This window comes from Danio aesculapii, chromosome 19, assembly GCF_903798145.1.
Source record: "Danio aesculapii chromosome 19, fDanAes4.1, whole genome shotgun sequence".
In the NCBI taxonomy this organism is placed as follows: Eukaryota; Metazoa; Chordata; class Actinopteri; order Cypriniformes; family Danionidae; genus Danio; species Danio aesculapii.
The window spans coordinates 35,179,277-35,193,115 of record NC_079453.1 but is presented as its reverse complement, the minus strand read 5'-3'; the positions used below and the strand labels follow the sequence as shown (position 1 = coordinate 35,193,115).

Sequence of the window (13,839 nt, the reverse complement as noted above, 5' to 3'; positions counted from 1 at the left end):
GTTGAGTGCCAGCCATGGCCTTCTAGTCTACCAGTGAGCAGCTCTGGCAGTGATCACTTGTGTCTGCTTTCAGCGTGGCAGAGGAAGTGCAGGGAAGGGTTTGGGAGACAATTTGCCAGTCACGGCTTTACCTAGTCCACAAGGAAAAGCCAAAGAATATTAAGCATTGTACACTGAACTTGTCATGATTACATTGTGAAAGGCTGATCCGCTTCTCTGCTTTTTTGCAGACAAGTTCTGGTACTGTCGATTGTCGCCTAATCATAAAGTTCTCCACTATGGAGATCTGGAGGAGAGCCCTCAGGGAGAAGTACCCCATGATTCCCTACAGGACAAGCGTGAGTATCTTCTACCTTCTGGCCATGATGAAGTGGTGGTATTCACTTGATATAGAGTGAATTAATTCTTGTTTGTTTCTCATGGCAGTTCCTGTGGCTGATATCAAAGCTGTTGTCACTGGTAAAGACTGTCCGCACATGAAGGAAAAGGGAGCTCTGAAGCAGAACAAGGTGAGTCCTTTTTGTGTGTGCTTGATGATGGAGAGCAAAAATGCTCTTGAATATCAAAAGATCAAATTTCCCTTTGATGCACTGGTTTGTGGCTTGGTGACAAAGGAAGCATTAGTTATGCCTTGTAGCTCTGTGAGTAATGATACATCAGCTCACTTCGGTTTCAAAGTCACCCATTCTTCTTCCCACACAGAACAAAGCAGGCGATGTCAAATTTATGCCACAACGGTTAAAAAAAGACTCCCTGTTGAATAAAATGTATTAAACTAGAGGACAGGATTTCAAGTATAGCTGGGCAACTTCCTGACATAAACACAAGGATCCTCTTAGTCTTGGGCCCAATCCCAATTCTACCCCTTAGCCTTTCCCCTTACCCCTACCCCTCGTTTTGCGCGCTCCCGCCAAGGGGTAGGGGTGTCTTAATTCTCTTTAGCTTGAAGGCGCAGGGCTAAGGGCAAGGTGTAGTTAGCCCTTCGAATGAAGATTTTTCAGGACCACACTCGAAACCAAGGGGTAAGAAAATTTCCCAGAATACACCAGCCACAGCTGCACCCGGAATTAAGGAGATCCACAAATTAGTATTTTTTTGTCATTTTTACGAATTTTTACAACAAACAAGCACATGTTTTAATATATTCATAACCGCGTTCATGTTTTACCATTATGCTGTTTAAAAAAAAAAACCGCTTAAATAAAAACCGCAAAATTTCACGATCTATAATCCATAATAATAACTCTTGTATAGCAGTCCCACAACATTCTGACACTCGATGACACTCAAATACCCTGTCAGAACAGTCTAGTGGCTGGGAATGAGCTTTTTACAGTGTCTGCTATAATGTAAATGTTGTTTTCGTGTGTTTACATAGATGAATATGACCATGGTGTAAAAGCACAGTACAGTTCTGATCTTATTGCCACATTAGATCGTTATGATAACATGATATATGTCTTCAGTGATTCCCTAAAGATAAATACCAAAAAATAAGTCATCAATCTCATATGAAGCATGAGATCGTGATGGCATATGATGAAGTGTGCAGGTGTTATAGTGCTGTCCCAATTTTTAGGGGTAAATTTTGAAGCCCTTCCCCTTAACACTCGTTTTTAAGGGCCTAGGGGTAGGGGTACAAAAATAGAATTGTGATTGGGCCTTGGTGACACTGATTGTTTTTGCTGATTTTTTAACAAGATTAAAAGTACACCAAGTGATTTTTATTTTTTATTTTTGCCCAACAATCTTATTTGAAAGCACCAAAACCAACATGCCCATACCTCTGCTATAATTACTCAACACGTCCCTAGAGCTGTGGTCACACTGCACCTTTCACCCCATAGACTTTTATTCATACGCATGTGAATGCTGCAGACTGAAAACGCAGTTTTATGCGACAAGTTTTGTGTGTTGCTGCATTCCAAAGTTCAAGTTCAGTGAACTTTGATATCACATTACTTGATTTTTTGAGAAGCCAATAGAAGATCAAAATGGGACCTCTCTGTACAGATTAGGGTTGTCACGATACCGGAATATTGGGATTCGGTACTAATCAGTATTGAAATTTCAAAAACATCCAGTTCCCAGAACATTTGAGCGCTGTTGGGCATGTTCTTAAATAGCGCTTATTTGCCCTTGTGTTCACATGCTCAACGGAAATGACTGCGATTGGCCGTGAAGGTCATCGGTTTACCAAACTCACTCAACTGAGTGTAAAACCGTTTCAAAGTCAAGTCGATCAGCTGGTTTGTCTATAAGATGACATACGAGCGATCCACTAATCAATCACAGCTTCAAAACACTCCAGTATCTCCGTACCTGTGGTTACACTCGGTAAACAGCTGTGAGTTTGGTGAATCAATGACCATGGCCAATCACAGTCATTTCTGTTGAGCATATGAACACGATGGCAAATCAGCGCTCAAGAACGTTTTTTACAGTGCTCGAATGTTCGCTGTAAATTGACGCTTTTAAAATATCAGTACTGATTGGTATCGAATTCCAGTATCGAGACAACCCTAGTACAGATATTTAAAATATTGGGCAATCCCTCACTTGATCGATGTCTAATAGTCTTGTTTTAGCCCGTCCCTTTTAACAACGCCATCCAACAGAATTCTTTAACTCTGTGTGAACGTGGCTTTACTCTACACAGTTTTGTTCCAACCCTAATTATACACACCTGATCCACACCTGATATAAGATTTCTACAGGTGACTACATGGGAAAAACTGTACTAGTGAGGCCTGCAAGGGGGTGGTCACCCTGTTATCTGTGTTAGTTAGTGATGGAAAGTTTGGATCTTTTTACTGACTCAGGCCTTTGAGTCTTTTTATTTTTCGACTCATTTTGTTCTTTTCATTCAATTTGCTAAAATAACAATAAAATGTTACAAGATGCTTCCAAACACAACACCCATGATCAGTTCACTTGAGTCATTCGTTCATCTCGTGACAGCATGTAAAGAAACCGAGGACTCAAGTAATGAACGAATAAAAACTTTTTTCGGCTCTAAATGCATATAATTGGCTTCTGTCTTTCATTTGATGAACGAACGACTCAAACAGAGGACTCGAGAGATGAACGGATCAAATCTTTTTCCGGCTCTGACTGCATATGATTGGCATCTCTTGTTCACGTGATGAACGAATTACTCAAACCCGATAGAGGACTAGAAAAATGAACTAATCTTCTCCTCCACCTGCACAAATGTGCGCATACGCGGATGAACAAATCACTCCCTGAGAGGACTCATCGTTCTAAAATCACATAAAAGATTTATTCAAAATGAATGAATCGTTCAAGAACGACCCATCACTGGTCCAAATTCCTCCAGTAGTGCCAAGTACACTACAGCATACTGTCAGTGGGCACCATCCTTCGGATGAGACATTAAACCGAGGTTTAAGTCTCTGTGGTCATTAAAAATCCAAGGATGTACTTCAAAAAGAGTAGGGCTTTGCCCTCAGCATTCTGGCTAAACTTTTTTAACGGCATCTGTCCATCGTGGCCTCCCAACAGCCCCCTTATCTGGTAAAAAAATTTACCTTTCAGGTAAATGCTTGGTTGAGGAGTTCCCCCCCCAAAATTGTAAAAATGTTTAAGTGCCCAGAAGCGCACTATATATTATAAATGTAACAAATTATTATTCCAAGTAGCTTTGAGTTGGAGCTTAACTGTGCAGAGCTGTGTCCCTCCAGGAGAAAGATTCCTTCCTCTGCCTCAAGAGCAGTGTTTCGCAACACTGGTTCAGCCCTGAGTCCTTAGAGTCTCTGCTAATGTATTGATGAGTTTGACACACAAAATGTGGAGTGCTCTGCCAGAATTGTAAAACTGCACTAAATCATTCAGCTCTATGTTGTAAGAGCTTCAGAACACTTTGTTTAAACCAGGGGTCACTAATTTCAGTCCTGGAGGGCTGGTGTCCCTGTTAAGTTTAGCTTCAACTTGCCTCAACACAGATAGGTAGAAGTATGTCTAGTAAGAGCTTGATTAGTTTGTTCAGGAATGTTTGTTTAGGATTGGAGCTAAACTCTGCAGGACACCAGTCTTCCAAGAACAAGTTTGTTGACCCCTGGTTTATACTATTCATTATTGTTAATAAGGCCAGCGATTTAATTGACTATTTAATGCAAACCTTAGGACAGAGTTTCCACTTCTTCAGGTCAGTTCTTCTCCTAAGTTTAAGCCCAAATTGCAAGAACCCAGACAGAATTCTGCTTTCACTGCGGGGTAGAACTGTGCTCTGGTCCCCTCAGTGTGGTCTTACCAGAAGAGGGACACTATACTCTCTCAAGGACTTAATGGACCATGTACACAACGACCATTGTAAATCTACATCGCCATAAGCAATTCTGAAGACCTTAATTGTGTTTGATTAGGTTCGGAGCTAAACTCTGAGCTAAAGACTGAGATAGATTGCAGTGCCTTTCCTAGTGTTCCCTATGCCTGGCAAATTCAGTCATATGCAAGAACACTGACAAATCAAACTGGGATATTTTAATTCTTAGAAGTTTTGAGTCCTCTTTCTAGAATTGGTCAATGTTTGCTCATGTGTCCGGGATTGTTGAATGTATGAAATGCAATTGCCAAAGCACTGGAAACATTTCCTGAAAGATACTCTTAAAAACAACTCTGTTTTCTAATGAGAGCTGATTGAGTGAGACTGAAGTGTCTTATTACTGTACAGCATTGATGCGTTACCTATGCTGATCATCCTACTGCTGTCTTTTGGTGCCCGACAGGAGAATTCTGTATATATGCGCTTGCACAGACACACACACACACACCCCAGATTGGACCATCTGCTGTTGTAATATGTTCGTAGAAGAACTGCAAAAGTCACGCAATAGGAGGCCCACAGACACAGCAGCCCCATTAGCATTTGACAGACGGTGTCAATTCTCTTTCCTTCTTTAGGAGGTGCTAGAGCTGGCTTTCTCTGTCCTCTACGAGTCTGATGAGTATCTAAACTTCATCGCCCCCGACAAACATGAGGTGAGCAACCATCAACTGCAGTCTACAAAGTGGTCACTGTTACAGCTCCTTGGTGTGATTTGGACTTTGTTGCATGCTATGATTTAATGTCATCCTTTCTGGCCATGTTTCAGTACTGCGTGTGGACAGATGGGCTGAATGCACTGCTGGGGAAGGAGATGAGCAGTGAGTTCACTCGCTCAGACATGGACACTCTTCTCAACATGGAAATGAAGCTTCGCCTGCTAGACCTGGAGAACATCCAGATTCCTGAAGTTCCTCCCCCGATCCCCAAAGAGCCAAGCAATTATGACTTTGTTTATGATTGCAACTAATCCCCTTTGGCTTTCACTGGACTGACTGATTTTTTTGGTAAACGCATACTGGAAGAAAGACTTTTACAAAAAGTTAAAGAAAAAAATGGATGACTCTTTTCTGCTAAAACTTGGCTTTGTAGTGCGCCTCATCACAATGGATTTGCTGAACTTAATGGACTTGGCTTCCAAGGCCTATGAACCATCTGTTCTGGTGGAAGAATCACCACACACTGGTCCTCAGGTCTTAGTCATTTCTCTTCAAACCCTTTCCTTCCTCAAACAGCCCACCTGCTCTGGCTTATAAATGAGAATTTTTCATCCCATCTCAATTTCTGGTGGTTTGGAGTAGAATGCTCCCTGTGGAGTGTGTAGAAAGTCTACGGGATCGTGGCATGTAGCACTCACCATAGTATAATTCTCACCCCAACAAGCGGCAGCTATATTGCTAGCGTCGTCCAAGTTTGTTCTTAATGATTTCCCCAAGTATCCCATTCATGCCTCTTATACTGTAGACTGTTAAATGGGCAGCTTCCTGCAAGAGGTTGCCTCTTTTGTCTTAAACTGTACCTGCTTTGTGCGTACATTGTTATTATTGTCTGACTATACCACAGGCGTGTAGATATAAAGCTCTTTTTCCTTCATATTCCATCCACCCAGACTCATGGCAGACTGCTGTAACATTCCAAAGCAATATTGAGCTTCTGTTTTTGTAAGCTGGTATAAACTTTTGTGATATTCGTGATTGCTGCCAAGTAGTCAGTATTATACATTTCTGTGTCAAATAAGGAGTTTTATTTTTCAGGGCCGTCAAATTTCATTCTAATATTCATGACTAATTTAATTTAAGATTGTGGGTATTATTGTTATGATTTATTCCTTTTCTCCCCTCTTGTTTGTTATAGGTTTAAGAATGCAACATCCTGCTGTTTACATTAAAGATTGATTCCAATACGGTTTACAAATCAAACGTTCTTTTTTTTTCGCATCGTCTTGCATCCTTCTAATCGAACTCTAACATGCATGTCTGGAAGTTTCTAGTGATTCTGAAGACCTTGATTTGATGGCCTCAAAAGAGTAGGCGGGGACTAAACTTTGCTGGTATATGCCGAGGTTAGTCTAGGATTTTCAAAATAGTTGCATGTTTTGACACTGCATGACTATCTGGGGTAGCTTTTTGTTGCTGATGGGTTTACATTGCAAGATAGATCGGCGGCAGGGGGTTTTACACTGCTTGACTTTAAAATAGGAAGAATCACCAACAACTTTGTCTCAGTCCACAAAGTACATCTCACAACTAAAAACATGTGACATGAAAACAACGCAATGTCCCGTAGAATATCTTTTATTATTAACTACATAATGAGAAAGAAGCCTTTAGTGGGGTAGAAAATGTACAGTTGAAGTGAAAATTATTAGCCCCCCTTTGAATTTTTTTCCTCTTATAAATATTTTCCAAATGATGTTTAACAGAGCAAGGAAATTTTTACAGTATATCTGATAATATTTTTTCTTCTGGAGAAAGTCTTATTTGTTTTATTTTGGCTAGAATAAAAGCGGTTTTTAATTATTTCATGAACCATTTTAAGGTCAAAATTATCAGCCCCTTTAAGCTATATTTTTTTGATAGCCTACATAACAAACCATCGTTATACAATAACTTGCCTAATTACCCTAACCTGCCTAGTTAACTTAATTAACCTAGTTAAGCCTTTAAATGTCAGTTTAAGCACTATAGAAGTGTCTCAAAAAATATCCAGTAAAATATTATTTACTGTCATCATGGCAAAGATAAAAGAAATCAGTTATTAGAAATGAGTTATTAAAACTATTATGTTTAGAAATGTGTTGAAAAAATCTCTCCGTTAAACAGAAATTGGGAAAAAAATAAACAGGGGGGGCTAATAATTCTGACTTCAACTGTACTTATTTTGCTCATCTGGACTTGAAAGAAATTAGCAATTTCTCCTCAACATTTTTCTTTTTCGACCCAGTTGTGGTATTGCTCAGATGACACGTCAAGCAGTCACAGATGCTCCTGCCAAATTTACCCTAGATTTCCCCGATCCTCCCGCTGGCCTGCAGATACCTATACTAGTAGATGCTGTTCTCTCATTGGCTGTGGGTAATCGACGATGTTATTTTTAGTGAGAACACATTCATATGATTTAGCATGTTAAATATCTCATAGATTTACCTGTGATTTCAGGCATTTGTCGCCAATTTCTAAAAACCTGCCAGAAAGTCAAAATTGGGGATGAAATCATGCAGTCGGAAATCAGCACAAGGTACATCGGCCCAATCCCAATTCTTCCCCTTAACCCTTCCCCTTTCCCCTACCCTTCGTTTTGCGTGTTCACGTCAAAGGGGGTGTCTCAATTCTCTTTAGCATAGGCTAAGGGGAAGGGGTGAATAGCCCTTTAAACAAAGATTTTTCAGGACCACACTCGAAACCAAGGGGTAAGAATTTCCCAGTATACACCAGCCTCAATGGCAGTATAGCTGAACCCAGGAGATCCACAAATTAGTATTTCTTGTCATTATTATGAATATTTACAACAAACAAGTACATGTTTTAATATATTCATAACCGCATTCATGTTTTACCATTATGCTGTTTAAAAACAACGCTATAAAAACGCTACATTTTGCTATCTATAATCCATAATAATAACTCCTGTATAGCAGTCCCACAACATTCTGACACTCGAATACCCTGTCAGAACAGTCTAGTGGCTGGGAATGAGCTTTTTACAGTGTCTGCTATAATGTTAATGTTGTTTTCGTGTGTTTACATAGATGAATATGACCATGGTGTAAATGCACAGTAGTTCCGATCTTATTGCCACATTATATCGTTATGATAACATGATATATGTCTTTAGTGATTTCTGGTGAGATAAATACCAAAAACAACACAACTGGAATAACTACAGCAGTCGTGATCGTCTGATCTCATACGAAGCAAGAGATCGCGATGACATATAATGACGTGTGCAGGTGCTGTGGTGCTGTCCCATTTCTTTGGGGTAAATTTTGAAGCCCTTCCCCTTCACACTCAGTTTTAAGAGCCAAGGGGGAAGGGGTAGGGGTACAAAAATAGAATTGGGATTGGGCCATAATCTCTCTGAAATGGGGATAGTAAATAGTATGCTGTTTCAAATTTAATAGTGGCCCTCCAGGAACAGTACTAGACACCCTGCTTTATGTTGACTATATATGTCCTTGCATTATATAGTTTGCATAAAATATTCAGTATCGATTTGAGGAAACTATTGTCAGTGAGCAGTATCCAGTGCCTTATTACCACTCGCTTCCCACAAACATAAATGACTGGGCATTTCAACCTTCTGCCATAAATGCTTGATTCCAAGTTGACTTTTAAGCATCCCAAAGTGTTCCTTACTGCTATGTGTGGTGATAACAGGGCCAGAGTGGCAATAATCTGCAATTTCATGGTCTGTGGTCACTTTAAATCCACTATTAACAGCAGCTACGCTAATTATTTTCTTTATTCTCTATTTCTACCTGGGGATACTCATCCCGAGGCCTCTGGAGATTATTCAGCGCCATTGATGCGATCCAAGACCTGTGAAAAAATGGTGCCAAGTTATCGATAATCCTGGACCAGGCCATATCCTGAGCAGATGGTGTGGCGGTCTTGGAGATGCGGAGCTTGAGACTGATTCCTGAAAGACCCAGTGACAGACCACACTGATTGATCCCATGGGCCAGCCTACTCACACCTGCAACTTCTCCAAGATGAACATACAGCATTCTCCAGCCTCAGGCACCTAGACTGCATCTCTACACAAGAAGTTTGGCCAGAGGAGACATGGTTGTGCCCAACTGAACCTGGTTTCTCTCAAGGTTTTTTCCTTCACTTTCACCAATTGGTAAAGTTTGTTCCTCACCACTGACTCTCACTTGGTTGCACATCAGTAGATTTGCTCTACAGTTTCAGCAGTGAAAATTAAACCGCACTAAACTGAACTTCAACTCTGAAAACTGGACTGAAACAGTTTCAATTCGCTAAAACGTCTGTTAAGCTGCTTTGTTTGACACAATCTACATTGTAAAAGCGCTATAGAAGTAAACATGAATTTAATTGAACTGTGTAACTTCAGCATTACTAGCAACAGTGAATCTTACAACTGATGTTTTAGCCTCAACAAACTAGCAGGTTTCAAGCATAAGCATATTTAGTGAAGTGTAATTGATTTATTCTTGAATCTGAGCAGTCTTTTTGAGGCTTTGCAATTTGCAGTCTTCACCCTGTAGCAATTGTTTTTCAATCGATAGCCATTTAAGTGCATCCTTCAAGTATAGACAAGAATGTTTTTCACTATCACTGGAGGGCACATGCTTGACGAAACACAGAGATATTTGCTCGCTTTTGTTTCAGGTCAGTGAGTGGAAATGATGCAGCAAAATGCCCTTTGCATTATACCACAAGAGAGAATTCATTTCAAGTCTGGCATTCTTTTGCAAGAAAATGCCATTGCTTGAGATAAAATGTCTGCTTTTACACATTTGAGTTGCATTACAAGACCTACATATCTGATCTGACAAGTTTTATGTTAAAAATGTAAAAAAATTGTATTTTGTAGAAATATATTGCAAAAGAAAGAATGTTAAAAGATAATGGCAGCTCATCATCCTTTCATTGAACTAATATACATGACTGAGTTGAAAAAACAAACAAACAAATAAAAAACATTCTAAATCCTAAATGTCTATAAAAGGTCACTTAAAACCTTTCAACATCAGAAGTTATCGGAACAGAGATCCCTTAATCAAACAAGGTCCCCTAATCCAATGTGAAAGCGTAACTTTTAAATGTGAATAACCCACCTCAGAAACCATTTTTAGTATTCACGTTTCTGGAATTGTTAAAACTGTCTTTTGAAATACTATCTGAAATACTGTCTCTACTGTTTTAATCTTAAATTAAAATGTCTCACTCTAGCAACAATTAATTGCACTGCTCTCTGTTGATAGATGAAGGCTGTTTTATGAGTTTACAATACCGTGGTGACATAAAAGTAAACTGGCTTTCTATAAAACAGACAAGTGGAAAGCTCAAATGAACACCTGTGCATGTAAGAGGAGGACAACTATATATTATTTCGCCAACTCACAGGTTCTCAATTGGCAGCTTCATTGAAAATAAAAGTCATACAGCAAACTCATCTGCAACATTTACAAGTCTCTGGATTGTTTTTGTATGCAGAATTTAATAGGGAAATTTAGATTTTTGACAAAAGAAAAAAGCTAATTGTGGAGGAGTGAGAGCTGAGATAAAGATTTACTTTTTAAAAGGCTCACTAAATCTAGATGGACTAATCTATAACAGTTGTTAGGCATGCTTGTTGATATGAGAATGAATTGCGTTTTCTAAACCATACTACTTGAAAATCTGTTGTGGTAATTCTAGTTACTGTAATAATACAATAATACAATAATCCGTGGTCACCACAGCGGAATGAACCGGCAACTTATCCAGTACATGTTTTACGCAGCAGATCCCCTTCCAGCCGCAACCCACCCCTGGGAAACAGCCATACACACTCACTCACACTCATACACTACAGTCAATTGAATTTAGCCTACCCAATCCACTTGTCTTTGGACTGTGGGGGAAATCGGAGCACCCGGAGGAAATCCACGCTAACGCAGGGAGAACATGCAAACTTCACACAGAAACAGAAACACCAAGTGACCCAGCCGAGGCTCGAACCAGCGACCTTCTTGCTGTGAGGCGACATATATATCAGTGGTGGAAAGAGTACAAAAAATTTGAACTCAATTACAAGTACTGTTACATTGCTGAAATAATACTCAATTACAAGTAAAAGTACTGGTGTTAAAAAGTACTAAAGTAAAAGTACAAATTACTCTTCGTAAAAACTACTCAAATTACTGTACTTTTTTAGCTGGCGGTATTGGTGGAATTTTATATATATATATATATATATATATATATATATATATATATATATATATATATATATATATATATATATATATATATATAGGCCTAGTACACCAAAGTTTACTGCAATAAAACCGAAAGTATTTATTTTTATTAGTTTATCAGTTCACTATAGTTAATACTGCAGTGATCTAACATTAATTAACAAATGTAAGTACTACAGCATATAGTACTTGCATAAAACAAAAGTCTGTGTGGCCCGTACGGGGATCGAACCCGCGACCTTGGCGTTATTAGCACCATGCTCTAACCAACTGAGCTAACCGGCCCGTCGATATATAACACATGTTCAAATAGCTTACATTAAAAACAACAGATTTTTTTTTTTTTTTAATAAGCGAACAAAATCTAAATATTATTTTGAGCTAAACTGCATTTCATGACTATTACGAAACCAACGTATCAATGTGTCTAAAAATATTTTATATTTTTCTAGTAATTACAATAAACTTTACAATAATAATATACGAATTATAATTAACTTTTTCTGTATATTACAATAAACTGTAAGGTAATGCTATTTCCCCTCCATAGCATTTGAGGCCATTTCGGTTGTGAAAATTTGCATTTTTGACAGATCAACAGTTTCTCTTCAAACCAAAGGCAGATTTTGTCTGAGGAAGGATTAAAAATAAAATAAGAAAAAAACATAGGAAATAACCCAAAAGGCCTATTAGCTAAAAGGGATAATAGTTCACCCATTTTTGCTTTTCATTTATGCTTCTCTGACGTTGCCTCTTTTTTAAATTTTATTTTATGCTAAAACTGTGGTCTTTGGTGATTCATAAAATGTTAATAAAAACAAAAATATTACATTAAAAAGCTCTTATGAAACCACATTTAAATGTTCACAAATGACCTCTAGCCTTGCCTAAAAGGTGCTGTGTTTGTGACAGTCTGGAAAACAAGGAGCTGTCTCATATGATGCTTTTTAATATTCGTTATACTCAGTGACAGCCTTTGTGTGACTAGCCTACACCTTATTACGCAGTGAAGAATACACATGGATATTTATCAAGGTAGTATTCATGTACAGTTTCTTGCACATTTCCATCGTTACTTCATGGTCTGAATGTTGCATATGGAGCCACGGGTAGAGCCATGTTTTACTCACAGTGCTGGTAGGTGTTGTCTTGCAGTTTATTAATTGCAATTTCTGCTAAGAGGCTCTCTCTAAAAAAAATCACTACACCTGGAAAGACCTGAGGGTGAATAAGTTAGCAGCAATTTTTCATTTATAGCTGACCTAACCCTTTAAAATCACATTTAAAAGACGACACTGAAGCTGTAGCTAGTGTAATACCAGATGCTGATAGGCTATGCAGTACTGAACTGAACAACACATCTTGCTTAGAGCAATTTGACTTCTCTCGTTTTAAACCTTAGCTATCTCATGATGGAGGTGCTGTGACATTCTATTCTAGTCCCATGGGCTATGATGTCACTTGTTTTGACTCTGTTTTGGGTGAGATATGGTTGAACGGGGCTCCTGTGGTCTTTAGCGCAAGCCCATACAATGCTAACAGCAGGAGCCAGAACAAAGACTGTCTATATTTGCCTCAGCAGAAAGTGCTGCATCAGGCTGTAGATGTGTAGGTTGTGGTGCATCTTACAGCACCTCTGAATTAAAGAGTGATGTGCGAGAAGGAAATTAAGCTCTTTTGAGGACAAAATTGAGAAAGTGCTGGAATGATAACTGGTGCAGAGACAGCTGTAGCTCCAGGGTGTCTCCTAAGTGGCACTGAAGACTAAAAGAATATTGGAAAATCAATTTAGGAGAACTCAGGTCCTAAGGCTCTGCAGATGTCAGTTTTCTGCAGAATAAGCCGAAGGCCTTTGTGGCTGATGAAATAGAGGATTCTTCTCTTCTACAAAGAGAAGGACACACAGGTCTTCGAATACAGATCGAGAAGTAATGGTTACCATGTAGGATTTTCTCAACAAGCTAACGGGCTTTTGGATAGTAGGATTATACTGCCACCTACAGAGTATGGAATGAATTTTTTGACGAGGACGCTAGAGCAAGTGTGGGGAAACTTATGTGGACATTTTTGTGCCCATGCCTGTTAATTCCTCTAATCATGGACCATGCACCCAATATAAAACAACAGCAAATTTAAATGTAAGCCTCACTTAAACCAACATCAGACTATCAAGAAAATGTCAATGTGAACAATACCCTACAAGAATGATTTAGTGTCAGAATGTTGATTGAAATGGAACAAATACTTGATTTTGCAGAGGAGAAAAGTTGTAGTATGTATACAGTATTGCAATAGATAAGTTTGTTACGTGGAATGAGAAAAAAATGCTGTCACTCACAACAAAAATAATGCTTCTCTTACTTCTGTCTCTTCTCTAGTCTAAATATCTAACAATTCTTAAATTAAGAAGCATTTTCTAGACAAGCAAAATATATAGTCTTGTTTTTAAAACTATGTCAAAATTATCTTTCGTTTTGACATAAGATTATTCTGCTTGTTTTAACCCTTTGCACTGTTCAAATTTACTATTTTGTTATGTTCAGGATGAAAACATCCACTCAATTAA

General features: G+C 38.7%; 1 protein-coding gene and 1 non-coding gene across 8 annotated transcripts in view; one reads left to right on the top strand and one right to left on the bottom strand.

The window, feature by feature from the left end:
* elmo1 (engulfment and cell motility 1 (ced-12 homolog, C. elegans)) overlaps positions 1–6,251 on the top strand; it is a 181,304-nt gene extending 175,053 nt beyond the window's left edge. For all 7 annotated transcript variants that reach the window (XM_056479829.1, XM_056479827.1, XM_056479828.1 and 4 more), the window contains 4 exons: positions 231–338; positions 427–509; positions 4,924–5,001; positions 5,115–6,251. In XM_056479829.1, coding sequence (XP_056335804.1) covers positions 231–338; positions 427–509; positions 4,924–5,001; positions 5,115–5,315 — 470 coding nt within the window. In that variant the 3' untranslated portion in view covers positions 5,316–6,251. The remainder of the gene's footprint in view (positions 1–230; positions 339–426; positions 510–4,923; positions 5,002–5,114) is intronic.
* A 5,233-nt stretch (positions 6,252–11,484) lies between these two features.
* Positions 11,485–11,558, bottom strand: trnai-aau (transfer RNA isoleucine (anticodon AAU)). Its single transcript has one exon. It is a non-coding gene; the product is annotated as a tRNA-Ile (tRNA).
* Positions 11,559–13,839: the final 2,281 nt, after the last annotated feature.